At 48.7% G+C, this 27,361-nt stretch overlaps 1 protein-coding gene across 17 annotated transcripts in view; it reads right to left on the bottom strand.

Moving 5' to 3' along the window:
• Window positions 1–6,215: 6,215 nt before the first annotated feature.
• Window positions 6,216–27,361, bottom strand: part of ptprsa (protein tyrosine phosphatase receptor type Sa) — a 165,720-nt gene continuing 144,574 nt past the window's right edge. For all 17 annotated transcript variants that reach the window (XM_081708290.1, XM_081708292.1, XM_081708296.1 and 14 more), the window contains 10 exons: window positions 26,490–26,665; window positions 25,576–25,695; window positions 23,599–23,753; window positions 22,792–23,077; window positions 20,724–20,902; window positions 20,094–20,220; window positions 18,219–18,344; window positions 13,641–13,795; window positions 11,321–11,456; window positions 6,216–10,984 (listed from right to left, as the gene is read on the bottom strand). In XM_081708290.1, coding sequence (XP_081564416.1) covers window positions 10,916–10,984; window positions 11,321–11,456; window positions 13,641–13,795; window positions 18,219–18,344; window positions 20,094–20,220; window positions 20,724–20,902; window positions 22,792–23,077; window positions 23,599–23,753; window positions 25,576–25,695; window positions 26,490–26,665 — 1,529 coding nt within the window. In that variant the 3' untranslated portion in view covers window positions 6,216–10,915. The remainder of the gene's footprint in view (window positions 10,985–11,320; window positions 11,457–13,640; window positions 13,796–18,218; window positions 18,345–20,093; window positions 20,221–20,723; window positions 20,903–22,791; window positions 23,078–23,598; window positions 23,754–25,575; window positions 25,696–26,489; window positions 26,666–27,361) is intronic.

The following is a 27,361-nucleotide window of genomic DNA, read 5'->3' as shown; positions in this document are numbered from 1 at the left end:
ACAACGCTGTCGCGAGCGTCACGAGACAAAGCCCCCCCCCCCCCCCCCCCACACTGGTCCATATGAATTGAATATGAATTAAAAATATTTTTAAAGACGAAATCAAACTCTGCCCATGTCATTCTTCACTTGTCCTGATGCCCTATGCATGTTGCACATTTAATTAATGTACACGAGCCTACCAGCATACTGGAAACTTTCTACACACTGGAAAGTTTGTGCTAATGTAGTCCTAACAAGCTTGTGTGAGGGAATCGTTTTCTGAACCCTGACGATAGCTGAAAATCCATTTGAATATGGACGGTGATGTGGAGACTGATACTGTCAGTCACCAGTTTGAGATAGTTCACACACCGAGCCGGAATACAGTTCCGCAGAACAGTCATCTGCCAGCTGGATTTGACCATTTAAGTGGCCGTAATTAGTCCTCTTTCCTGTGCGGTGAGGGCCTGGCTGATCCCAGTAACTGCTCTTCTGCGAGTTTAGGGGCTGTTCACTACATTTCCATTCTCATTTAAACTCCAGCATAACCTTATATAGGTCTGCTACGCACTAAGGCATGGTTAACATCTTCAAAGAGATTCCACGGCTGGAACAAATCAACGGAACAGATTAAAGCCGCATATCTTTAAACTACAAAGCCCAGCAGGGATCTTACTGCATGACGCCTCTAGACAGGTGTCAGCCTCTGTCTTGAGGATGCTGTGAAGAAACATTAGATTTATTAGCTGAGATGAACTATCCTAGACTTGCTACATGCTGAGAGACTAAATTTGAACGCGTACACACACACACACACACAGGCTCTCCAACACCATGTAACCTTCCTGCACAATGTCTTTGCTGATTAGCCCGCGCGCACACACGTGCGCTTTCCTATGCAACATCGGTGGAGATTACTGCATTACTATGACGGATCCCGGCCTTGTGACAGAAACCATATGTGCAGGACACACACCGTACAGTACTAACGGCACGCATAGACGTAGCGACGTTTCTCCCCACTCCACACGTCCGATAGGCGTGCCGTTAATTTAAGATTATTTGCTTACATGCTTGTAGTGAAGTTTACACCGTGAGTTTCGGACTATTTATATCTAGACGTGCGTTGGGTGACGCTACAGCGTGCCGTCCTTTGAGATCTTCCAGACGTGTGGAGTCTGACATTTGGCAGCGGTGAGCAGTCACGTCTCGTTCCTCGCTAAACAATACTACCTCTTTCGCTCTCGATGTATTATGTGCTCTGAAAAGCCTGTCAGCGAGTCTTAAAAGAGACGTAGATCTTTATTTTCTCCACACAATTTAACGCAGTTCTCTCCACTCGTTCAAAGTCATCCGTGAAGGGGTCGTAAAAAAAGAAAATAACCCACCCTACTTCGGATTTGTATCGAATGTTCTGCCCTGTCGTTTTCTGCACTGATTGTGAACCTATTGTAACTATCGGGTTATGTAAAACATACGGGGAACCTCTATTGGTGAGTGCACATATAACACACCAAACATACACCCTCTGGAGAGACGGTGGTATTTACATACACTATACTGTGGCATTGATATACATGCCATACTGTGTGAAAAGGGCATTTGTGCACTGGTATGGCCGACGGGGGCACGGCTCTTGGGGAAAGCCGTCCTCATGACCAGTCGTGCTTGCTGCGCTGGCCGTGTTTTCTGCTTGACGAGAGGGCTTGGATGGTGGTGTACAGGGAGAGAAAAAGGTCAGCCACCGGTTTGTTTGCGGCAGGTTGATTTCTTGTTTTTCCACTTTTAGTAGTCGGCCTGTGGAGCGGTTTTAGCAAGTCGCGCACTTGGGCTTGGGCCAGGATGTAAAGAAGTGAACAAAGTGAAACGGAGACGTGGACTCCCTCGGGGACCGAAATGATGAGCAGTCAATGAAAGGCAGTTGTGGATAACCTCTGACCTCACTGGCCGTCTCAGAGGGGGGCCGGAAGGCGGCTGCAGTGACAAAACGTTATGGGGGGGGCGGGGGAAATGCGGCTTTGTTTTCAGTGTGTTTCCTTTAAGCCAGGTGGCTCTTTGGTGCTGCTTTGAGGCTACTTCTGCAGTTTTGCTCACGAGGCCAGGGACAAAAGTGCAAGCTCTCGGCAAATCCCGGAACCGGATCACGGATGATGCGCGGCCCTGGCGGCAGGTGGCAGCTCCAGCTGACGGACAGCCCGGTCCTGGTTAATTTGGCCCCAAGGCAGTGGCTCTCCATGTAATTGAATTAAGGACCTGTCAGCTGACAGCTCGTCATGCTGTTCTGTTAATTGGCAGCAGGCACCTGGGGCGGGCATGCCAGCACCTCATAACCAAGTGGCACTCCGCACCTGTGCCAAGGTCAAGGCCCAGGTCAAGGCCGTATACGCCTATACTGTGAGTAGGAGGGATTCATTCCTCCTACAGAGGCTGCAAGCATTCAGATTGCACACGACGTGCCTTCTCTCTCTCTCTCTCTCTCTCTCTCTCTCTCTCTCTTCTCTCGTCATCTTATTCACATGCGTACACACCCAGACACCCAAACAGTCACCTAACCACCCTCCCATCCACACCAGCTCCAGGAACTGGAGTCAAACTGACTCCCCCTGCCAGCGCGTTGCAACCGTTGAAGTGTATTCTGATTGTTTTGCTGGGGGAGGGCGATTCTCGGTGCCCGGCTCTACCCTCTGTTTGAACCCGCACCTCGGGGCAGAGTGCAGGTTTTTACGACTGGTCCGACAGCTCTCATGCTGCCAGCCACCAGATGGGCTTGATACCGTGCTACAATCCGTACGGGAACAGGAGAGGCAGACGAAACTGCGGTGTCAACTGTATCAGGTTCACATGACCACGGGGCATGAAAAGCAGTGTGATCGCACCTGTAAAACACACATGGATAGAATCGGTCTGTAGGCATCTAATTTGTAATGTAGGCATCTGCTATGTAATGTGTTGGCAGACTTTATTCAAAAGACAGGAACTGAGCTATGAGTCTCTCTTATTCTAGGTCACTTGGATAAAAAACATGCAGCCTTATGAAATATTGTGGATGCATGTGAAGGGGCTCTATTGCACTGATCTGGAATCAGGTGTCCGCCCCCCAAAAAACCTGAATTTCATACATGAACTAATAGTTAGCAGTTCTTAGTTCATTCCTCTGCCTCCCCACTAAAGAGGTCATTGACTTTAATAAAATAAGTTCTAGTGAAAATAAATAAACAAGCTCAAATGTTTATGGGAAGACAGCAGATCTCATTAGTGATCATTTCACTCAGTCATATAGCAGGCGTTACTGGGTTGAACTCCAAATGCATAACCAGAGTATGACTCACTTACTCGTCTGACAGTGGAGTCAACCATAAACACACCAGAGAACTCACTGAATTATGGTTCTTTAGTCTAGAGTTCATAAATATGTTTGGGTTTAGACCTTACACCATGCTATGCATGCGCTATAGTAGCTACTGTGTTATATATTCATGAGTATTATATATACCATAGTTATTATATTACTTTTCTTTTTCCACTAACATCTCTATTACTTTGAGTAAATTTTGCTTTTATTTATAAATGTTTATGCATTGTTTGAATTATTTGCATTTTTAATAACCTCATCTGGAGGTTAACTCATCCGGAGGGTAGCTGCTGTATATCTTGGATCTGTTCATCTAATCTCTGACTGCCAGCATAGAGTAAATATTACCATTTGCTTTCTGGACAATGCAGTGTTTTTAGGAGCGTACCATGACAAACCAAACGTAATGTTTAACGTTTGTCCTCACAAATGTGGCTTTACTTCTGCCCAGTCATAGGTTAAAGGTTAGGGTCAAAGAAGTCCTCTGTGATAAGGTGTGTGCTAGGCCCCAATTGCTTTGGCAGGGTGGAACTCGTCACTACCAGTTCGGCGACTTTCATAATCAGTTACATATATATCACACCATAAAACATTCTTCCACTTCTGCTCTTGGCCACACGAGGGCAGCAAAGTCCTGAGCTTGTTCCAGAAACAGACTTGCGGGTAATTCTTTGTGGCTGACGGAGGAAGAACAAACAAAACACATGCAGAGGGTACAAAGCAATTACTTCCGTCGCCATTCTCTCCTCTATACGTTACAGTCACACCGGTCTGGCTCTTATCTCTATTTACAGCACAGGACACACAATGATCCGCAAGCTCCCTTTGAATCTGTATTAAATAAAATGGCTTAGATCGCTTTGGATGTCACAGCAGTAGAGGAACAGTGAGTAGATTTGATTATACTGGCACATGCAAGCCCTTTTCTACCCTCTTCTTCCACACCATACTAGTCTCTCTCTTCTCTCTCTCTCTCTCTCTCTCTCTCTCTCTCTCTCTCTCTCTCTCTCTCTCTCTCTCTCTCTCTCTCTCTCTCTCTCTCTCTCTGCCAGAGCATAAGATAAGAGACTTCAGAATCTTCATGCTGCAGACTCTCGGGCCTGATGAAAGCTAGTACATAGACTGCAGTAATCCCTGCAGAATACAAAGACTAAAACAGGCTGTGTGCCAACTAGAATGCCGTCTCATTTACATCCTGAAACTCAAACGTCTTTGCAGAAATAAATGGGAATGTACTAAGGTTTACCCATTAAGCCTTGTGGAAACTTCTTTCAGAGCACTGAAGGCCATTTTAAAAAATGGGTTAGTTACAGCATTATGAAGCAAGTCCTTTAACGCAGGTTTTCTGAAGGCCAAGCAGAAAATTTCTGTCTTCTTTCTTGCATTTTCTTATTTTGTTTGATCTAATAGAAAAGCAAGTCAGGCCCAGAGAGCTTCACAAAACAACATTTAAAAAAGTAACCTAGAAAATGTGAACCTAGAAATGAGATTTTTCAGAAAGGCTACATATAGAACGTGCAAAGAAGGCCTTCATTACCCAATTCTTAATAATCAAACAAACAAACAAAAAACCACCCTAAAAACAACCACCACCACCACCACCAAAAACCAGATTTCACCCATATAATAGTTGTTCCGCAGAGCTTGATTCGATTGATTTGTCATTTGTAGCAGAGTTCAGCCCAGGGCTACAGATAATCAGATTTATTGCTTTGCCATTTATTACAAATTCCTGCGGCTTTTGGGCACTCGGTCAGAGACAGTGCTTTGATGGGTTGCTTAGCAAAGCTCCAATGAGCCGGGCTCTCATAATTACGCCCCACAAATCCCCTCCTCCCCCCTCTCCCCCAGTAATAAATGAGGGTCTCTTGTTCCCCCTCTTTGACTCTTTAAAGAGCACGTCTTCATTCGAGCGCCTTGATGGACAGCACTACGTGCCAATGCGTTTTAATACGCGAGGCGAGTGTATTAAAGAGACAGGGAGAAAGGGCGGGACTACGCAGGTAAATGGCGACAGGTGAAGGGTTGGCGCCGTTTCGGACCGGGCCTGCTGAATGCAGAGCGCTGCCAACTCAAGTACTGGCCCCGGTGAAAAGAAAAGAGCCCTTTCATTTTGACATTCAGCTAACAAGAACAAATCCCAAGCAGAACTGCAATGTGAATTTAATAAAGTTGCTTTAATAAAGCTTAATCTTTAATAAAGTTGCTGTGGTTTTAATGTGAAACCAACCAACCAGTCCTACCTCGTCGCCGCCATTACCGGGGGTAAACTGAAGAGTTTCTTTTGTATATTGTATTATCCGTAATAGACAATAACATTAATAATCAGTGACAGGAGCAGGTTTTCTTACTCTTGAGTGCATATTATATACCCTGAAAATTTGCCTGTATACTGATTGAATTCTGTAGTGTAGATGATTGAAAAACAAACATGGAAATTCAGCAATAACGTTCGCAAACACACAGTAACATCTTGCTGTGAATCATTACCTGAAAAAAAAAATCGGAATATGAAACTTTAAGCCGTGTGTCCAAATCAATCAGCAGAATTAAGACATCCACACAGTGAGTGGGACGCTGTTTGTGGCAGTGGTGTAATGAAGACTCCATCAATTTAAGCTTCAAGCCAAATGGTGACACAGCTAAGATTGCTCCGTCAAGTTGCCAGATATGGTTATATCCATCTTAGGAGGTCCGTACTTATATGGACAAAAAGTTTAAATGCTGTTGTCTTTCTGGTTAAACCAAATTTGATCACAACAGCCTATGTATACCAATAAATCATTAAAAAATAATTAAATTAAATTATTATTATTGGGTAAAATGACTCATTTGAACAAAATGTCTAATGTGTAGGGTAAAGTAAATGATAAAACTAATGTTCAGACAACATTTCTTTAATACAAAGTCAACATATCTACATACACAGTGGCTTTAAACCAATTATTGTTTCAATTAGAAGTAACAGTTTGAAAGCAGTATCACTTGGCCTTCGTACAAAGAGAAACTATTTCCACTTTTAAATTTTGGCTTTTTTTTTTTTTTTTGTGTGTGAGTTGTTTTTTAATATGTTCACTTTTTTTGTATTGGTTCAATGTATTATCCCTAATCAATCCAACATTTGATGAGTCTGGTTGCTGTCAGAGGTCCAGGATACAGACAAAAGTCACAACATTACTCTTGAGCGTCCACAGACTTCTGCCATCTTAGTTTTTGGCGTTCCAGAGAAATGTGTCAGTCCATCAGAAAGGAAGGTCTTCTTTCTTTGAGCCGGGCCGACGGGGAGCGTGTCAAAACTCCCAGCAGTTCACAAGGCAGTGCTGGAACGTCCTGATCTACATCCCTTACCAAAATCGCACAAGAAGGATAAAACAGAAACAACAAAACGTGATGTATGTAGCAATACAGATCGAGGGCTTGGTACCCTCGCCAGGACCTGAGGGCCAGTGGTGAATGAGGCTGCGAGGGACATCAGTTCTTCTTTGCTTGTTAATCTACTCTCTGATTCAGTCTGTCTGGGGCTTTGCACACGTTTGCTGACCATATCAGCCCTCCCCAGATCGTGGCATTTTCAAAAGGGGAATACGAGACACGTCAGCCTACAGTCTTTGACTGGTCGATTCAAGGGGGTGAAGAAGGGCTTAACTCCACACCCTCAGCCTGGACAAGGCTATGCACATACCCAAAGACTTATGGGGGATGGGGGGACTTTCTTGACTTTGCGCTGAAAGCCATTTTGGAAAATCAAAATGAAATTGCTAGAGAAAAAAATCTAAACAATTCAACTAAGGAGTGATGGCGCAGGATGGGAGATAAAGAAGGTCCCCAGAGATCTGTGAGTTAGCAGAAGCTGTCTGTCCCACCCCCTTTTAGACATTATTATTCTTCAAAGACAGTAAACTTGAGGATCAAATTATACAAATACATATAATATATATTTGTTTATTTACATGTATCATATTCAGGATCATTGTTGATATATAACAAGTGGATGTTCTATTTGTGAATTCAAAAGCAAAAAAAAAAAAGAGAATTATGAAATGTTAACAAAGAAGAGGTGAAATATCGGGGTACAGTTCACGAGCTAAGAAATGTGGAAAGGAAAGTCAAGTCAATGTTTAGTAAAGAAATCCTACTTTAAAAAAAGAAACAACGTGATACTTTTACCTAATGCTAATGAAACTACTATAATACCAGTAATGTCCAGAACGCCATACATCCAGAGGCTCGTGTCTTCTGAGAAGTTAAAAGAAAAGAGGAAGAAAAAACTTTGTACCAAGAAACTCCTCAATGTCTCAAGGGGAACAGGTGGCATGTTATCAAACCTTTAAAAAACCCAAAACAGAATCATAATTTCATATGAGCAAATAAATGTTCCTGGGTGGAAAAAACAAAAAAAAACGAGAAGAAAATGCTATTTGTACTAAGATTTTGATACATTTTTATATTCTGCATTTAAATATACTGTATATGTGAGTGTGTATCTATAAACACATCGCCTACAGATGTATGCATATATACATACACACAAACATTTTACATAACATTTCTATAGTGAAAAAATAGAATGTCTTTTAACATAATATGAACAAAATGAACATTTTTCTCCTCCTAATTAAAAAATGAGTACAATATCTCTGTTATAAAACTAAACCAAGAGAAAAAAGTAAGAGAAATAAAACAACAAAAATCATAATAATACTTCCATGTTTCTTTTTTTTTTTGTATAATGTTTCAATAACAATAAGGCTTTTTTGGAAATAAGAAAGACTACACACAGTTCGTTCCACTGCGCGGTTAGTACGCACTATATTCTCAGACTGCCTTCTTAGCTCACTGCTCTGCGGGCTCCACACACACACACACACACACACACACACACACACACACACACACACACACACACACACACACACACACACACACACTCATGCACGCACGCGCGCACGCACGCGCGCACGCACGCGCACACACTCACGCACGCACGCGCACACACACGCACGCGCACACACTCACGCACACACACACGCAGGCACACACACACGCAGGCACACACACACGCAGGCACACACACACGCAGGCACACACACACGCAGGCACACACACACGCAGGCACACACACACGCAGGCACACACACACGCAGGCACACACACACGCAGGCACACACACACGCAGGCACACACACACGCAGGCACACACACACGCAGGCACACACACACGCAGGCACACACACACGCAGGCACACACACACGCAGGCACACACACACGCAGGCACACACACACGCAGGCACACACACACGCAGGCACACACACACGCAGGCACACACACACGCAGGCACACACACACGCAGGCACACACACGCAGGCACACACACGCAGGCACACACACACGCAGGCACACACACACGCAGGCACACACACACGCAGGCACACACACACGCAGGCACACACACACGCAGGCACACACACACGCAGGCACACACACGCAGGCACACACACGCAGGCACACACACGCAGGCACACACACACGCAGGCACACACACACGCAGGCACACACACACACGCAGGCACACACACACACGCAGGCACACACACACACGCAGGCACACACACACGCAGGCACACACACACGCAGGCACACACACACACGCACGCACACAGAGCCCTAACAAGGAGAAGCTTCCCCCTTTCCCATCAGACACATGTGCTAGAGTCGTGTATGTCCATAAAAGTAAACGGATCTGAAGTTCGGTGATGTGGTTGAGTTGTGTCATACTGCCGTTGTTGTCGCTGTTACTGTTACTGTTGTTTTTGTTGTTCAGGTCACTATATCCAGACTAATCACAACTGCCTGTGGGTTGCTCATGCACAGCCAGTACCAGGTTGTGGCAAAACAAAACCACTGGGAGAACTGCCATGAAGTGGGGGGGCAGGGCGCGGTTGGGCTTTAGAAAAGTAGTCAGCCTTAGGTCTCCTGGCAACAGAGCATATGCAGAGCACACCAAAGTCTCTTCTCGCAGAGCAGGCGGGGCTTAGACTATTGTGAGGAACATCTGAGACGTTTCGGTCTTCAGGAGAAAGAGTCGATGGAAATGATTGTTTGGCCACAGAAGACAACAGTGTGTTATGGGCTTATACTCTTGTTTTTCCTGCGGTCATTCTCTCAGTCTCCCACGAGGTCCACACACACACACACACACACACACGTACAGAATCATACAGCTAAAGCAGCATGTTTGGTATATAGAGCCCGAAGAAAGGGGAAAAAAATTCATAGCACAGTCAGAGGACAAAGTCATTCAAATTCATGTCAATGAGCATTTGGTCACTGGAGATGTGAAGTCACCGTAGTTGCAAAAGATACCAGACAAACCCACGACTCCCCGTGTGTCCGTGTGGTGGTCGAAACCCACCACACACCCCAATCCCCCCCCCCCCCCCAAGACAGTGCGTCACAAACCCCACAGCACCCAGGAGTGGTAACAAACAGCCAAACGGTAATCAATGCTAGGATCCCGGGAAAACACACGCAGCGGGGCACGGAGAAGGTTCCTTTGGTCCACACTGATATCGAAGATGCCCCCTGCCCTGGGGGAGGGGGGAGGGGGGGCAAGCTCCTGGCTCCTCCTCCCCAAGTCTCACTCATGGACACTTCGCTAGCTCGTTGTCAAAAAGCACCGGAAGAGGTCAGCTCGTGCTTCGCGAAGCCGGACAAACGGGCGCGGCGGGGGATCAGACGGGCGTCTCTGCGGCCGACGGCGTCTTTGCTCACGTCCCCCGTTCTCCAGTGTCCATCGCACGGTTGCTTTCGTCACCGGCGGCGACACCTGCCTCTTGGAGAGTGGTTTACAATTTCAGCTAGACGCGGATATGGAGGAGGGAGCTGTGGAGTATGCTATGGTTAAGGAGTAGTAACAAACCCAACAGATCTGGTGCTGCAGTCCCTGAAGCTTCTTTCCTTCTGCTTCTGAGAGCCCCTCCATCGAAGCAGCCACTGGCGCGAGGACGCCGCCTTCAAACACTTCCTCACTACAAGCAACGGGACATTTCTTGAAGTGGCGAACCAGAATTGTAAACACAGGACGATCGAAGCTTCTGACAGTTGACCTGCTAGCTGTTCCAGGTAACTGTTCCTTCACTCGCGGTGTTTGTTTTTCGTCGTGTCTTTTACAGGATTGGTTGGGAAATATATGTTCACACAGAGATTAATAACATCCTCCACATCAGAACACTCGAGGAAGGTTAGCGGTCCGACACATAGATCATTCTCACCCCGCAGCCCGACCCAGTATGTTTGGTTCCGTCTCACGAGTAAGGACATACAGAGAGTTTGTTTGGGATCCTTAGGTCTGCTGCACGAGGGCCAATTGGGACTGAACTTTTTGATGGCGGCTCCACAGTCCACTGTCCTCGTGAACCGTCCCTTTTAATCTAATTTCACAGAGAGAGAACTCGTTTGACTTTCTTTTTTTATCCTCCCCTTGGATCTTTTTTTCTTTTAATCAATTGTTTCAAGCAAGTTTGTATGGCTCGGAAGGCTCTGTGGGGAGGCGATGGGCAGGGGGGAGGAAGATGGCTTTTTACGTTGCATAGTGATCAAAGCTTCCTAGGTATTCCAGCGCTGCCTGGTAACAGAACTGGTACTCATCCTGGGGGGGTGGGCGAAAGAAAGCAGAGGAAAGCGCTCATGAACATGTTATTGGAGGGCGTTATTCTAGCCTGCCGTAAGGTCGGGGTAGGTGCCCGAGAGACTACTTAAATGGTGAGAAATTAATGCACGTAACACAGTCTCAACTTTCTAATCAAATAACTAACCACTGATAGGATACGATAATTAACAAACACGCTGAATCAAATGTTTGGAAGAGCAGGAGCGCCCGGTGGGACTGGAGCTGAGGGAGAGAAGGTTATTGCACTATAAATCCAGGGTGTAGCCCTAAACTGGGCTGGAACTGGGTCGGGGAGTGTGGCAAGCTCCATCTCACCTCGGTCTGCACCATGGCGGGCCGCTGGGTTCTCAGCATTTTGACCGTTTGGAATATGTCCACCACGCCCTCGTAGCGCATGCGCTCCAGCACGATGCTGAGCGTGATGAAGACCCCGGTCCGCCCCACGCCGGCACTGCATTGTGGGAAGCAAGAGAATCGACCGGTCAGTCCTGAGTTTGAGAACGACAGCCCTGGCTATTGCTTTGCAGATTTTGCTCTAAAGAACTGTTAGGATTGTGGCGCCGGCTGTTCTGGATGCGTTCAAGGTGGTTTACAAAGGCGAGGACCCCACGGCTCTCCTAAAACAAACTAGTACGTAGTGGTGAGGAACTTCAGGAGCCGTTTGTACCGGAACACACATTCAGGCACGACCAAGACTGCATGCACAGATACACAAACACAGACATCAAAAACAAGATACTATGAGACAGTAGGAACAGCTGCCCATGCACACACGTAAGCACCCCCCCCCCCCCCCCCACACACACACACACAAACACACTAAGCCTTTTTTCTTATGACAGTGCCTGAAATAGGAGAGTTCTTAAGGCTGATCCATCAGTGCTTTAAAGCTGTCTCCCTAAGCCTCTCTGCTGTGAAGTCACTCCTTCTTCCCTTCCACGGAACAATAATTGATATGACAACAGATTTATTTTTCATCATGTCCCCTCGGCAAGGCCGGGGCCGGGCGGCCAGGCTTGGCGTGCGAAACGCGGCCGGCTCGCGGCATCGAGCGCTCACGCGGAGGCTCGGGCCGCTTTTCCTGCGTCGAGAATCAGAACGACGCGGCGTTAGATGCCTCGTGTCACGCCGGTGGCGCGTTAAACGGCCGTCCGCCCGGCAGAGGGGCGGGAGAAGGCGCAGGCCCCCTGCACCGTGTGAAATAAAGCGCGTCTGGCACCGAGACTCTCCACATCACAGGACGACGACAGCAAAGCCTTCTGCCGACGAGCTCTTCTCTGACTCTGTCAAGCCGCAGTTAGACAGCGGTAGAGCCGCGGCGGGAGTAAGAGGATCCGCCCTCTCATTTGCATACTCAAGACAGCTACTGGCTAAACCCCACGGCTATGTTAGATATTGAAATATGGAAGAGCGACGAGGAGGCATGAGGGGTGGGGGGAAAGGAAGGGAGGGAGGGGAGATTATCGGGGGTGCTGTGTGAGACGGAGTGAAGGAAAAAGGAGATATATAGCAGATCGAGGAAAAGGACAGGAGGAGTATATACCCCCTCCAAACAAAAACAACAACAAAAACAAACAAAAGTTAAACACAGGCTATAGAAAACGCAAGATGCTTTGGCCAGAATAAACAAAAAGAAAGGTGTGTGTGTGTGAGAGAGAGAGAGTCAAAATGCAACAGAGGAATATGAGGAAAATCTAAAGGGATATTGTTCTCCTCTATGGGAGGGAACATCTATATAGGAACAAGCACATCAGCCCCCAGCAATGAAGCACTTTTGCCACAGTCTCACACACACACACACACACACACACACACACAACAAGTGCGTATATCACACACCGAGCTCAAAATTCAAACATTCACAGCGCACACGAGAGCAGACGGCGAAATCCCCAGCCTTTCACAAACACAGCTCGTCAGGTGCACGGCGGAGAGTGTTAAACGACTCGTCTGATTAAACAGATCCAGGCATCTACTCTTTAATCCTCAGAAACAGCCAGCACATTCTGATCAGGGTTTACATGCGCGTCTTTAACCTAGAATGGCCGTGAGGCCAAAAGTAGCTTAACAAGGGATTACTGGAGTATGAACAAACGCGAACGCCACCCAGACGTGGCAATGAAGCAAATGCATGCTGACAGACGGCGCACGGTCCCGCGCACGGTCCCCGCATCGCGTGGGGTTCGGTATCTGCACCCGGAACGGCACTTCAGACAACCCACCTAGTGCGATCTTCTGTTCAGTAGCGTGCTAACGAGGTTGGTGCCAGTAAAATACGACCACTTTGCAGCTGTTAAATGAACAGAGCTGGGGCTCGGTCATTATTTATGTGAAGTTGGAGGCCAATGTTCTTTGGGAGGGAGCTGCTTTGCGTATTAAATGGTGCTGCCATGGTTACGGACACTAGTGTGGAGGCTTTGTATTTATAATAGGGGGCCTTAACCACAGGCATCAAATCTGAAGATGCTATTAGGGGTTTAAGCAGTGTGATGAGGAATTGGGTGTGTGTGTGTGTGTGTGTGTGTGTGTGTGTGTCTATGCCAGCTGAAATGGGCAGCAGACCTCATTTTTATTTTATTTTTATACAGAATGGTTTTATCAGAATGGTGTGTGTGTGTGTGTACTGGCTGCTCACCTGCAGTGGACAGAGATGGGGCCGTCCTGGCCAAACTGCTCCTTGGTTTTATGAACCTGCCCGATGAAGTCAATGAAGCCTTCACCAGACTTGGGCACGCCCTGCTCTGGCCAGTCAGTGAACTGGAACTGCCTGACTGTTCTGGACTGCCCATCCTGAGACACGAAAGAAGGGAGAGAGAGTGGGAGAGGGAGAGTGGGAGAGGGAGAGGGAGAGAGAGAGAGAGAGAGAGAGAGAGAGAGAGAGAGAGAGAAAGAGAGAGAGAGAGTGTCAGATCAAGCTTTGTCAAGCACCCTGGTGTTCGTTTGAGACCATGTGTGTGTCCATTGACCACAGTCTTCTATTAACGGGGTTAATAAGCCTAAATACACAAATACAAATACAAAACCAAAATAAAAAGACTTTGGTTATTTCTGTTCGTTTCCAGCTATGACCCGGTAGTTGGTTTTCTACTGGATCTGCAGTTGTTTTTGTGTGTGCAGTAAGTCTGTGGGGAGGCAGATGGGGTGTGTGGCACCTCATACGTCCTGCTCTGGAGTGTAAACCGGGACGATCCGGGTGGATGATCGATGGGAGAGGGCACCATCACCCCCATCAACTATCACCCACCCACCCGCACTGATGGATGAGCGCAACGAGAGAAGAGACTCGCCACAATACCCTTAACAATGGTCCCAAGATAGAGAGAGATAAAGAGAGAGAGAGAGAGAGAGAGAGAGAGAGAGAGATTGAAAGAGTGGAATATTTGTAATATTTTTGAACTGGAGTGGAAGGAGGCCACATTACAGTGGTGTAAGGGAGGGAGTGAGATCTCATCCACAGAGAGAGCGTGAGGTCTTGGGACACAGCGCACACATCAAACAGCGTCACCCTCATCCTAATCAAAGGCCTGGAACGCTGCCTTCTCCCTCCCTCCCTCCCTCCCTCACTCACTCACTCTGTCTGCAATGGATCGTTTATTTTTAGTGCACGACATTTTGGACATACGCAGTGTTTTTAATAGAAATGTTGGATTCATTTCCCCTGACTAAAAGAAAGCCATTGACTGTGTTGATTGTAAAATACCTTACAATCACAGTTACAATACTTCATGCGTTTGGTGTTGGTGATGGGTTTTTGAAATGCTACAGCTATAGCATGTTGGCCTATTAGCCAAGGTTAAACTAGGGAGGAGGGGCGTCTTAAGCCAACAAGTTTTGGTTTCAGCAGGTATTAGGTGAGGTTACCCTTTATCTGGTCAGTCTTACAGCTCAGCCATTAAACCACTGCTTCTTCTGCCTTTGTGCACAATTGCTTTTCATATCTCGGGGGTTGACCTAAGGATTACACTCTCTGCTTAAGCAGATGATGTAACAGTTTGTATTAACGTTGGACATGATGTTACGGCTCTGTTTGAAGCCCTCAAGTTACATGAGAAGGCTAAAGAAACCTGGGATAAGAGCACGGACTTATGGGTAGGACAGAGGTAGTTTGAGAGGTCCTCACCACTGATAAAGAATCGTAGGTGGAGATGGAAAAGACCGAAAGTTCTAGCAGTTTTCCAGGCTCAGAAACTTTCAAAAAACAAAACAAAGCAAAACCAGAAGACCGTGTCAATGAAGGTGTTCACCAGATTAGCTCAATAGAAAGTTGCTATCCCTGTTGACCTACGGGAGGAAAGTTCTGGGGGCATCCACCCCATGGCAACCCTTTCAGCATGCTTCAGCCATGTGTGGGGAGTGGGGCTTGGCTAACATTGGTCTCAAGCTGCTGCTTTCTGCCTCCCAGAGCAGGAGGTCTGCTGTGGCTTGGCAGACATAATGGCCAGAGTCCACTGTATCCAGAGACTACTGTATGCAGAGACTACTGTACCTAGAGACTACTGCATCCAGAGACTGCTGTACAGAGAGGCTACTGTATCCAGAGACTGCTGTACAGAGAGGCTACTGTATCCAGAGACTGCTGTACAGAGAGGCTACTGTATCCAGAGACTGCTGTACAGAGAGGCTACTGTATCCAGAGACTGCTGTACCTAGAGACTACTGCATCCAGAGATTACTGTACCTAGAGACTACTGCATCCAGAGATTACTGTACCTAGAGACTACTGCATCCAGAGACTGCTGTACAGAGAGGCTACTGTATCCAGAGACTGCTGTACAGAGAGGCTACTGTATCCAGAGACTGCTGTACAGAGAGGCTACTGTATCCAGAGACTGCTGTACAGAGAGGCTACTGTATCCAGAGACTGCTGTACCTAGAGACTACTGCATCCAGAGATTACTGTACCTAGAGACTACTGCATCCAGAGATTACTGTACCTAGAGACTACTGCATCCAGAGACTGCTGTACAGAGAGGCTACTGTATCCAGAGACTACTGCACCCAGAGACTACTGTATCCAGAGGCTACTGTACAGAGAGACTGCTGTATCCAGAGACTGCTGTACCCAGAGACTGCTGTACCCAGAGACTGCTGTACCCAGAGACTGCTGTACAGAGAGACTACAGTATACAGAGACTGCTGTACCCAGAGACTGCTGTATGGCAGGATGCTGCCCTTTTGAGAAGGCCAGTTTAAGTGGGCATTAACAAACATCTGCATGGGGCAGAGTGGATCAATGCGACTCCTGGAAGGTGATTTTGTTTCCCGGGCATCTGGTACACGGCTGCTGGTACACGGCTGCTGGTACACGGCTGCTGGAGGAGCTGCTGCAGATCAGTCCTTCCATTCCCCCGAGGCATCCATCTTCAGCTGGCCGGTCGTCACGCCTGCTACATGCAGGGGATGTGAAGTTAGGCCACCGCGTGTGCGCCGACATCACAGAGCTGGCCAACAAAACCGGAACTGGACGTCTGTGCGGCTTCTAGTCCAGAGTTGAGTCAGATGTATGTGGGCCATTGTCAAGAATTTGTCCAAACTTCCCGGACGACCGTCAGCAGGCTGAGTGCGGACAGCGCGCGCAGCTTCCGCTGTCGCGGTGTCCGTTTTGGGAACGGAACGAGGGCGAGTGACGGGCACCATCTTTAAGAACTGGAGCCGGACAAGTTCAAGGCCGTTGGGAGAGGAAACGCTTACGTCACCTGCATAAAGGTGTCACCTGCAACTTTCAGAAGGCTTTCCCTCGAGAAGATGATCCGGTTTCCTTGGACCAGGTTCTTGCCCTAAATACCCCAGGAGGTCCGTGTACACGTATCTGATTGGCAAAAGGGCAGCTGACCCCTAATCTTACGTACAGGGCAACAGCCTCAAACAAGCCTCTGGTACGGGGTTAGGTGAGCCTCTTGCCCTGAGGTAGAATCTTCAGTTCATCTTTCCGGACAGTGTATGCGCTATGGCGACCCGTTTACCTTATTAACTCAATGGTTTTAGCTTTTATGGGTACACTTTGCCGTCCAGCTGTTTATTTTGGGGCAAAAATACTCAGTGAAACACAAGAATGTGCTGGTTTTATTATTTGATTCTTTGAAGTGGCGCAGTGAAACTCTCTGGAAAAGCAGGAAACGTCAGCTGTCAAGGTGCTGCTTGCGAAGGCCATGCGCGCTGGGTTGGGGAGCTGCGAGTCTTGGAGTGGGTGAAGGGTAATGCACCATGTTCACAGATTTGGGGGACTAGCGAGGTGTAACAGTGAATGACAACGCGTGAGTGAACGACAGCAGTGATGGCTTATGAATAGTCGTCTGCTACTCACGTTACAGGACGACCACGGCATGAGACTAAAAAGTACTCCGCAGTTCTATACACGGTACTTTCAATGTAGGTTTCCATCGCTCCTTCTCTTCCAGTTGTACATGTCAATTCAATTTAGTTCAATTCAGTTCAGTGAATTTTACTGCTTGATCCTGTAATCTTACAGTATTAGTGTATTGAAATTAGTGCATTCAGCTTACATTGCACAATATGACTATTATTCAGTCTATTATTCTAATAATCAGTCAGTAAATGTGAATTAAAACGGCTCTACTGGAAACAGTATTAATATAAGATCCTACATTACAAATTAGCTGTCTAAAAAATGAGGTGTGAAATGAAAATGTTAGTGAATTTGGAATAAAACGTGTCAAACTGTGTGATTAAATATACGACGGGCTCTTCCTACAGCGACTGTGCATTTACTGTAGGCGTCTCGTCCTTGTTCTCTCACTCTCTCCCATATCATCCCCCTCTCCTTTCTGTTCATCCCCCTCTCCCCCTCTCCTCACACCCTCTGACTACACTTGTCCTTAGCGTGTGGGTGAGATGATGCAGTGACTTCTGGGGAGAAGTCTGATGATTCACTCACAATTAAACGACCGGCTAAGATACAGCCTGCTCTCCCCAGCACCGTGGCATTATGGGTAATTTTCCACAGGTAATTACAAGAACAGGTAATTAACTAAGCCAGTTTAATGTGGATGAATAGAATATTGTGTGTCTGCACTGGCAGAAGGCTGCCTAATCTGACACGTGTGACTAGTGTGTGCGTTAGGTGAGAAGATTATGTGGGTATGTGACAGAGAGTGGGAGAGAGGGAGAGAGGGAGGGAGGGAGAGAGAGAGAGAGAGAGAGAGAGAGAGAGAGAGAGAGAGAGAGAGAGAGAGAGAGAGAGAGGGTGACTCACCCTTGCATCTGTAACTTTAAACTCTCTGAGGATGTACTGGGGCATGTTGTACTCAGCCATTGGGTCCACCACAAAGTACTGGTAGCGGGCAGAACGCTCTGCTGGCCAGTACTGATGGCACTTTTCCTGTTGGGACACACACACACAGTTAATAACAATCTTCTAAACACAGATGCTGGTATACAGTGTCACAAAGTTTCAGTGATTTTATTGATCAGGGAAATTACTGCATGCACAGAGCTGCAGCCTAATGAGGGTGAGATGCTGTCTTGGAGTCTTTACTGTGGCTCTTGGTGTGTGTGCCTTTCACCCTAACCCCACCCATCTCCAGACACTAACCCCACCCATCTCCAGACACTAACCCCACCCATCCCCACACACTAACCCCACCCATCCCCACACACTAACCCCATTCAACTCCACACACTAACCCCACACACTAACCCCACCCATCTCCACACACTAAACCCACCCATCCGCACACACTAACCCCACCCATCTCCCCACACACCCATCCCACCCAACTCCACACACTAACCCCACCCATCTCCACACACTAACCCCACCCATCTCTTCACACTAACCCCACCCATCTCCACATACTAAACCAACCCATCTCTACACACTAACCCCACCCATCCCCACACACTAACCCCACCCTTCCGCACACACTAACCCCACCCACCCCCACACACTAACCCCACCCATCTCCCCACACACCAATCCCACCCAACTCCACGCACTCACCCCACCCAACTCCACACACTCACGGCAGCCATCTCCACACACTCACTCAATCCATCTCTATTGATTACCCTGCTGACCCTGTAAGAATAAAATTCTCTTATAATAACAAAACCCTCTACTGTAAGAGTAAAACAGTCTCCTAGAATATTACTCTATAAGATAGTGGGTGAAGCACTATATATACTTGCTGTTCTTGAGGAGGAACCCTCCTGATTTCCATGCTTGTCCTGACCGTGTGGTGACCTGTTATACTATCACTTTCAGCGTGTTCTTTATGTTCTCTAATTTATCTGTCAGTAACACCTTGACCCATCTACTTATCTTTGTACCCCTGCCTAGACCACACACACACACACACACACACATTCTCTCTCCTCAATAAACTCAGAGCTTCTTGCTGACCACTTGACCCGTGTTTTGAGTCTGTGCGGCCCTGCAATCGCTTGTAGGAGAATCCAAAGGGACATTTGAAGGACAGGTGGGTTTGTTCATAATTTTAACCCAACACACCCCACCCGCCCCCAGGTATATATCCCCAGACTCATCGCCACGTATCTCCTCACACTCACCCCCCACAGCTCCCCACACTCGCCCCCAGGTATCTCCCCACACTCACCGCCACGTATCTCCTCACACTCACCCCACACTTACCCCCTGCAGCTCCCCACACTCTCCCCCAGGTATCTCCCCACACTCACCCCCTGCAGCTCCCCACACTCTCCCCCAGGTATCTCCCCACACTCACCCCACACTCACCCCCTGCAGCTCCCCACACTCTCCCCCAGGTATCTCCCCACACTCACCCCACACTCACCCCCTGCAGCTCCCCACACTCTCCCCCAGGTATCTCCCCACACTCACCCCACACTCACCCCCTGCAGCTCCCCACACTCTCCCCCAGGTATCTCCCCACACTCACCCCACACTCACCCTCTGCAGCTCCCCACACTCTCCCCCAGGTATCTCCCCACACTCACCCCACACTCACCCCCTGCAGCTCCCCACACTCTCCCCCAGGTATCTTCCCACACTCACCCCACACTCACCCCCTGCAGCTCCCCACACTCGCCCCCAGGTATCTCCCCACACTCACCCCACACTCATCCCCATGTATCTCCTCACACTCACCCTGCCCATCTCTCTCAGCTTGGTGAGCATCACCACGATGGTGGAGTTGTTCTCCCACAGCATGCGCCAGAAGTCCTCCGTGGTCTCGGCTAACGGGCCCTGGGTGGCGATGTAGGCCTTCTGTTGCCTGTTTAAATGCATTAGTCAAGGTGTAATTAAATCACGCACACACACAGAGACCCGGCTCAAAAGTTTTTGCATTGTACTGTTTACTCAAGGATCTGTAAACCATCTGTAAACAGTCCTACAGAAGGCCAAACTTTACAGAGACAAATACAGAGCTTTCATGCACTGCTCCCCCCAGTGTACAGTAATGGAACTACAAATAAAGCCAAGTATAGCTAATAGCAATACGATGCATAGCCAGAGAAATACATACTGTCTTGTTTACATAAGTGTATTTAGTGATGTCAGTGTGACATGTTTATTAAAATGTTTTTAAGCTGTTTTAAGAGTGAACAAACATGGTGCCATATGTCTGCAGTATGACACTTGGATTTGACCTCATTAAAAGTAATAGAGTAAGACAGGAGACAGAAGACACGTCCTGGACACAAAGAAAGTGAGAGAGAGAGAGAGAGAGAGAGAGAAAGACAGACAAAGACACGCAAGTGAGCGGCACCAGCCCACCTGTAGCCATCGATGAAGCTGGCGTTGATGTAGTCGGAGCCCTCCAGCCCTCTGATTGGCTGCAGGCACACGCGGGTGGTCTCGTAGGGCATGATGTTGACCAGGCGGTTCTTGAACTTGTTGCAGGGAAGGTTGGCACTGATAAAGCGAGATGTGTGGGCCTTGGAGTTGGCCAGGCGCTGCAGAGACGAGATATGGTTGAGACGTGAGACGTGCCGGGGGCTGTCCACGCGGCCTCGCTCCGCTCGTTCAAATACAGGACCGTGCTTGAAGACATTTACACATACATTTCTGTCCAGAGCGACTTACTGTACTACACTGTACTTTCTACCGGAGACATATCCTAAAGCTATCTTAAAATATCAGTGTCAGGAAAACTACCAGGCTAAACGAATGATGGAGAACAGTTCATACAGCAAGACAGACAGCAGTAATGCTTTTGGGTTGTTTGTTAAATTTAATGTACATTTAAGTGCTCATTTCTCAATCAGATGCAGAGAAACCTGTCAGCACAGTCACATGTCATAGCCAGTAACACATCATCCCCCGAAACTCTTACTTGAAGTGGGTCACTGTTATTTCTTTTTGCAACAGTGGCATTCCCCTCTTTTAACACACATAGGGACACAAACGCATAACACACACACACACACACACACACATACATACACACACACACACACACACACACACACACACACACGCATAAGAATGACGGAGAGGAAGGAGTACAGTAAAGTCCTACATGACAGTGGGCGGCTCCTCTATGAGCAACTTATTCCCCCGTGCTGCCTATGTTATCCCCTCATCAGCTCCGTAACGCATGTCACGTGACTTAGTCAGCCGGCCCGCGGCACTGCCAGAAAGTGTTGGAACATTTATGTGGGTGCAGTCCCTGTATCTCTGATTCTCTGCGGAATGGGACCACATGGTGTCTTGGTCAGCCCTTTTAAGAAGTTGCAATCCCTTTTTGTTTATATGACGGCGTCTCCAACGCACTCGATCTCTTTTACTTCCATACCCCCCCCCCACCGCCCGTTAGTCATCAACAGCTATTAATTACCACCTCCTCTCGTCCTCTTATAATTAATGCAGTGGCAGCTCTCAGTCCTCTGGGTCCCTACTGCGGTTACATAACGTGCCCCTGTTGTGGTGATTGCGGACCCTCTGGGAGACGGCACCGGCTCCCGCTTGCCGGCCAACAGACGCACCCCTACATTGCGGAGAGTTGTTTAGCGGACCGTTGCACAGCGTGTTACAGTTCGGCACGCATTTGGGTCGAGAGCGGCTCGGACAGGTCGCGGTGCGGTGCGGCGGGATGTCTGCTGCTCCCCGGACCAACGCCTAGCGAGGCGTTGCGTGCGGCTTTCAGAAGATCGGCTAGAGATTGCCGGTTCGAACCCCGAACGCCGTCGCCGCTGCTCTGTGGGTGGAAGGGAGGGCGTTCCTCTCAGTCAAAGTCTCCTGTCAATCAAAGTGACACTAGCCAATCGCAGATGTCTTAGTGACTGGGGCGGGTAGGGCCTGCCTCTGCGTGTGCATTCGGCTGCAGAGTTCTGTGTAGGACGAGCATGCGCTTGCCAGGCCTGAGAGGGGATCACCATAGCGACACCATGGCGGGAAAGGACTGTTTGGGTGAAACGCAGCCACGGGGTGGGCCATGCCGAACAGATCCAGCACACTCCTCGTTGGGAAATCAGCAACCCTGCAGACTGGGGTGCTCGATCTATTTTAAGTTAACCCGACGTTCCTCAAAAAGGACAGATTCAAATTCGCCCTCATCTACTGTCATTAAGGAGCTTATTAGATCAGACGCCTCCGCTAAAGTGTTAGCTTGTCAGCTAGCAGAGTTCTACAGGGGATTTTCTGCGGGACTGCTTTCCGAGGTCCTAGTAAAGGTTAGGTGGGACTCTCTGATGACGGACAGGCAACGGGAGACATCACAACCAACCCGATTCCGCTGTATTTCACAATTCTTAAATGTGCAGAATTACAGGAGGGCAGCTGTGGGAAAACCAGGCTCGACGCAAGCCGTTCCCGGGCTGCGAGGTTTGTGCCGGTGCGTTACCTTGAACTCCAGCTCCATGCCGGTCACGTGCTCGCCGGCCTCCACCTGCGCCAGCCGCTGGATGTAGGAGAAGAGGCTGCGTGCGGCCACCTCCGTGTTGCCGCAGGCAACCGCCTCCAGCAGGGCGTCGTGGATGAAGCCGTACTGGTCCTCTGTCTGGACCATGTAGTTCCTCTGCGCGCGCATCAGCGTCACGTGACCGTAGACGTCCACCGTTTTCTCGTGTTTGATCCGCTCCAGCATGGCGTCGATCACGATGAAGCAGCCGGTCCGGCCCACGCCGGCACTGCACACACACACACACACACACACACACACACACACACACACACACACACACACACGCGCGCACGCAGATAGAGACAAGAAATGAACTAGGGAAGCTTGTCGGGGATTCTGAGGCCCCTGCACTCATTAGAATTACTCTAGGTGTTTTGTGCATTAAGGGATCATTTTAATACAATATTCATTTCAAAATTCCAGAATGCCTGGCATGGAAAAAGATTAATTCCATGCCCAGCTGAAGAGAACAGGTGCTATAGTAGTGTGTGTTTTTAAAGAGCAAACGTTCCGAGCTGATTCTCCGAGCATGGCCTTCTCCAAAATGAGTTACAATGGAAATGCATTGAAGACAGCATGAGAAAAAGATAGAGAGAGAGAAGGAGAGAGAGAGAGAGAGAGAGAGAGAGAGAGAAGGAGAGAGCTCGGCCTCACAGCGCTATCCCTCTGTGGCACTGCCCAGCCCCGAGGGAGGGGCCAGCAACGGGTGGGCGGAGCTTCATGAGGTCTGTGTGCTTTGTCTCTCACCTGCAGTGGGCGATGATGGGACCAGCGTCGGGCGGGTTACAGGTCTTCACCCTCCTCAGGAAGGCCAGGAACGGGGTGGGGTACTCGGGCACGCCGTGGTCCGGCCATGCCGTGAACTGGAACTGACGCACCTCCCGTTTTTCACTAGAACCATTCTGAAGAGGGCGAGGTAGAGATGTGGTGGGGAGGGAGAGAGGGAGAGAAGGAGGGTGGGAGGGAGAGAGGGAGAGAGAGAGAGAAAGAGATTAATCTTAGGGAGGGAGGCAGGGGGGAAGTAACAATCCGCACGTCAGTCAGCACAAGCATAGAGTGATCATGGACGCGTGGGCTCAGAACGCCCAGTCCTTGACAACGGCAAAAAAAGTTTCAGATCACAAAAACACACGCCTGGCCACATGAGAGCGAGAGAGAAGACTCACATTGTTCTGTCCTTGTTTTTCCTTTTCTCTTTAAAATGAGTTTTTCCATTTCAGTATTGCTTGTGTTACAGAAGCTTCTCGAAGTAAGTGAATAAATAAATGACATAATTAAGCACAAATTCTCTCTCTTCTGCTGCCTCCTGCTGCATGCTTCTCACACACACACACACACTCACACACACACACACACACACTTTCCACCTGCAGCATGTGTGCACATGAAAACAAAGCCTAAATATGCACATACTGCACACAAACTGCCGAGAGGTTCGGCATTTGACAAAAATCTGCCCTTGTCCCGAGGATCCGCTTTGCTCTTCCCCCGGGGAGCCAAAATGGGGTACTGGTGAGGACCCCGAGCATTAGCATTCAGCCTTGGCCAGAGAGCGCACCCCACAGATCTGCCTCACATCCCCAATCCACCCGGCTGACCGCCAGGCGTCGGCCAGACGGCGCGCCGCCAATTACCCAGTGAGCACTCCTCCCCTACTCACGAAGCTAAGTGCTGTGCGGCTCCGCACGCCCACGGTAGATGATGGATCGGAGATGCAGCAGACAGAAAGGTTACGCATTTATTGGTGCATTTGTGTATGCCTGCGTCTCTGTGTGTGTGTGCGTGTGTGTGTGAGGGGGATGTGTGTTGGGAGAAAACACAGGAGAGAACGAGACTGGAGAAAAGGATATAAGCTCTTTCCAGACACGCCTCACCTGTTCCCAGTTAGCAGTCATGTTCACTTCTCCTTATACTATAGTGTTGAGAATCCCCAAAGAGAAAAGTGTTCAGCTCCTGAGGGAAACTAGTAAGATGCTGTGCGTGCATGTGTGTGTTTGCGCGCGCGCGTTTGTGACAGACACTTTTCTCACTTTTTTTCAGAGCTTTTCTCCCGGTGGTTGGGAGAGAGAGAGAGGTAGAGGCGGGTTTGTCGCTCGCGTGGCATCTGCTCAGCTCTGAGCCTCCCGTTTCCCTCCTTAATAGCACACGGTTCGAGCGGAAGCCCCTCGCTCCTAAAAGCAGGTGACGTTCGGGTATCCGCGTACAAAACTTCGGTCCAAGTTTAGTCGGCAGGCCTCTCAAGTGCGTTGCGGCACGCTGAAGCTGCCACAGCTGACATGACACTGCTGCCTCCAAAACCACTCAAGCCTTCGTATTGTTCCATCTTTGATGGAACATTTTGGGATAGTACACTAGTCCTCTGATGTTCAGGAAAAGATCTCAGTCATGTAAATGCAAGCACTCTGCCACTCTGCAAAGTTTAAGCACCGACTCGAGGCCATGCTGCGGCAGTCTGTTCAAGGCCTGAACATCTAGCTTTCTGGAATGTTCTGAGAAGTTTTTTTTAATGAGCAGCAACATCAAAACGGTATCGAAATGTTGCTTATATGTATGAATGTAATAAAATATGATTTTTTTTTTTAAAAAACATAATGCTTTGTCTTAAGCTCCAGATGTTTTTCAACCCTCGAAAACACCTCCCCGGGCTCGGCGCGGTACCTGGTGTGGCCTTCTGAAGTTACGAGGGTTAGCTTGAATTTGGTCAGTGGTGGTTGGGACTCCTACCTTATGCAAGGAGAAGGTCCGCACACAGAAGGTGGCCAGCTCGATGGTGTCCAGCAGGGTCACCTGGGTCATGCCATACGTCTCTGTGGCCCGACTGGGCCAGTACTGGTCACACTTGATCTGGAGGCAGACAGAGAGATGGACGATATGAACAATGGTGGTGGTGGGTAGGGGTTTGGGGAGGCTGGGGTTATCCACTCCACAGGGCAGAAAACATCGCTGAACAGTTTATTAGGTGGAAATTCACAGAGTGTGCAGGAAGGCATCTGATCTGACGATAGCTCAGCCGACTCGCACACCGGCTCCCGTAGCTATGATGTCAATCGCTTTCTGAGTGACCAATTTTGCTAGTGTGCATCTAGTGGCCAGACGTAGCGGCAAAATTCCGTAAAGCCTGACATGCGTCAAGTCTCCATTTAAATAAGTTTGAAACACCTGGCTCCGCACAGATGTGCGAATGCACACACGCACGCTCGTACCGCCTCTGGCTGACGGGGGTGTGTGTGCGCGCCCCAGGACAGGTGGAGTCAATTCAGGCCCCGAAGAGGGTCTGATTACATCTCTCTTTGGGAGGGGGGAAGACAGTAAGGCATGTAGGTAAGTAAGCACGGAGTGAGAAGTTTGGGGGACCGGGACGCTCCTGGGCGACTGTGTTTGGGGAGAGGGAGAATTCCCTGCTGAGGGGCAAAGACGCTCCCTCCTTCTCCCGCTCCAGCTCCACATCCGTTACCCGAAGGTGAACTTCACTGAACCCGTGGACATCGATCTTGGCTGCTTAAACAGTCAATGAACTTTCCACTAAAACGTACCATGAGATAACAAGACCTGCGTTATCATCTGTAATGGAGGAGTGGAAGGATTATTCTAACAAAGGAATCCCTGGCCGAGGCGCTACGGGCTAGAACGACGCTCACCCGGGATTTCTCCTCTAATCGCGTCATCATGACCACAGTAGCTGCTCTCTGCTCCCACACCATCCGCCAGAAATCCCCAAACGTCTCAGGCAGTGGGCCCTGTGTGGCGATGTAGGCGTTCTGCTTCCGGTAGCCGTCGATGTAGTTTGCGTTGATGTAGTCGCTGCCCGCGATGCCTGGAGAGAGAGAGGAGGTGGGGAAACTGTATGCCGAGGAGCCAAAATGGTGGACACCGTGGACAGACTTGCTCAAAAGTTCGGAAACCAAAATGCCGGATGTTGTGAAATACAGGCAGCACGAAATATAGGCAGCAGCGGGTAAGAAACAGGCTCCTAAGCACTTTGGATGGAAATCAATCATAGAAAATAATTCAGCAATGGGTCGGGCTCTCTCTTTCTCGCTCTCACACTCAGGGTGGGGGTCTGATTTAGGGTTTGATCCAGACTGTGCTACACACGCTGGAATTAGACCAGGCTAGAAATCAACCAGTCCCCACCCTCCACAGTAAATCTGCCCCTAAAGTGGGTCCGGTTGGCCTTTACTCTCTGAGCCCTGCCTCTAACGTTCAGGTGGGGGTGGTGTTTTAGAGGTGGACGTTGTGTCTGGCTCCGTCTGACCCCCGTGAGACAGAGAAGATATAAGGTACAACACCAACTGTGTGCGGTTCCAGGCTGAAAATGCAGACAGGCAAATGTTTAAAATGACGTTTAAAGAATGTTTAAACACATTCACAATTAAGTCCACTTCCGGTATTGTGTGCTCTCTAAAAACATAATTGAATGGTTTCAGGCAGTTGGAGAAATTATTTTTGAACACAAAAGATTACAATGGCACCCGTGTTCAGGGGTAGTTTTAAACCAATTATACATCCT

This window comes from Electrophorus electricus, chromosome 26 (assembly GCF_041902795.1).
Source record: "Electrophorus electricus isolate QZ-2024a chromosome 26, ASM4190279v1, whole genome shotgun sequence".
Classification (NCBI taxonomy): domain Eukaryota; kingdom Metazoa; phylum Chordata; class Actinopteri; order Gymnotiformes; family Gymnotidae; genus Electrophorus; species Electrophorus electricus.
Note: the sequence above shows the minus strand (reverse complement) of the source record. Positions and strands in the feature narration are given on the sequence as shown.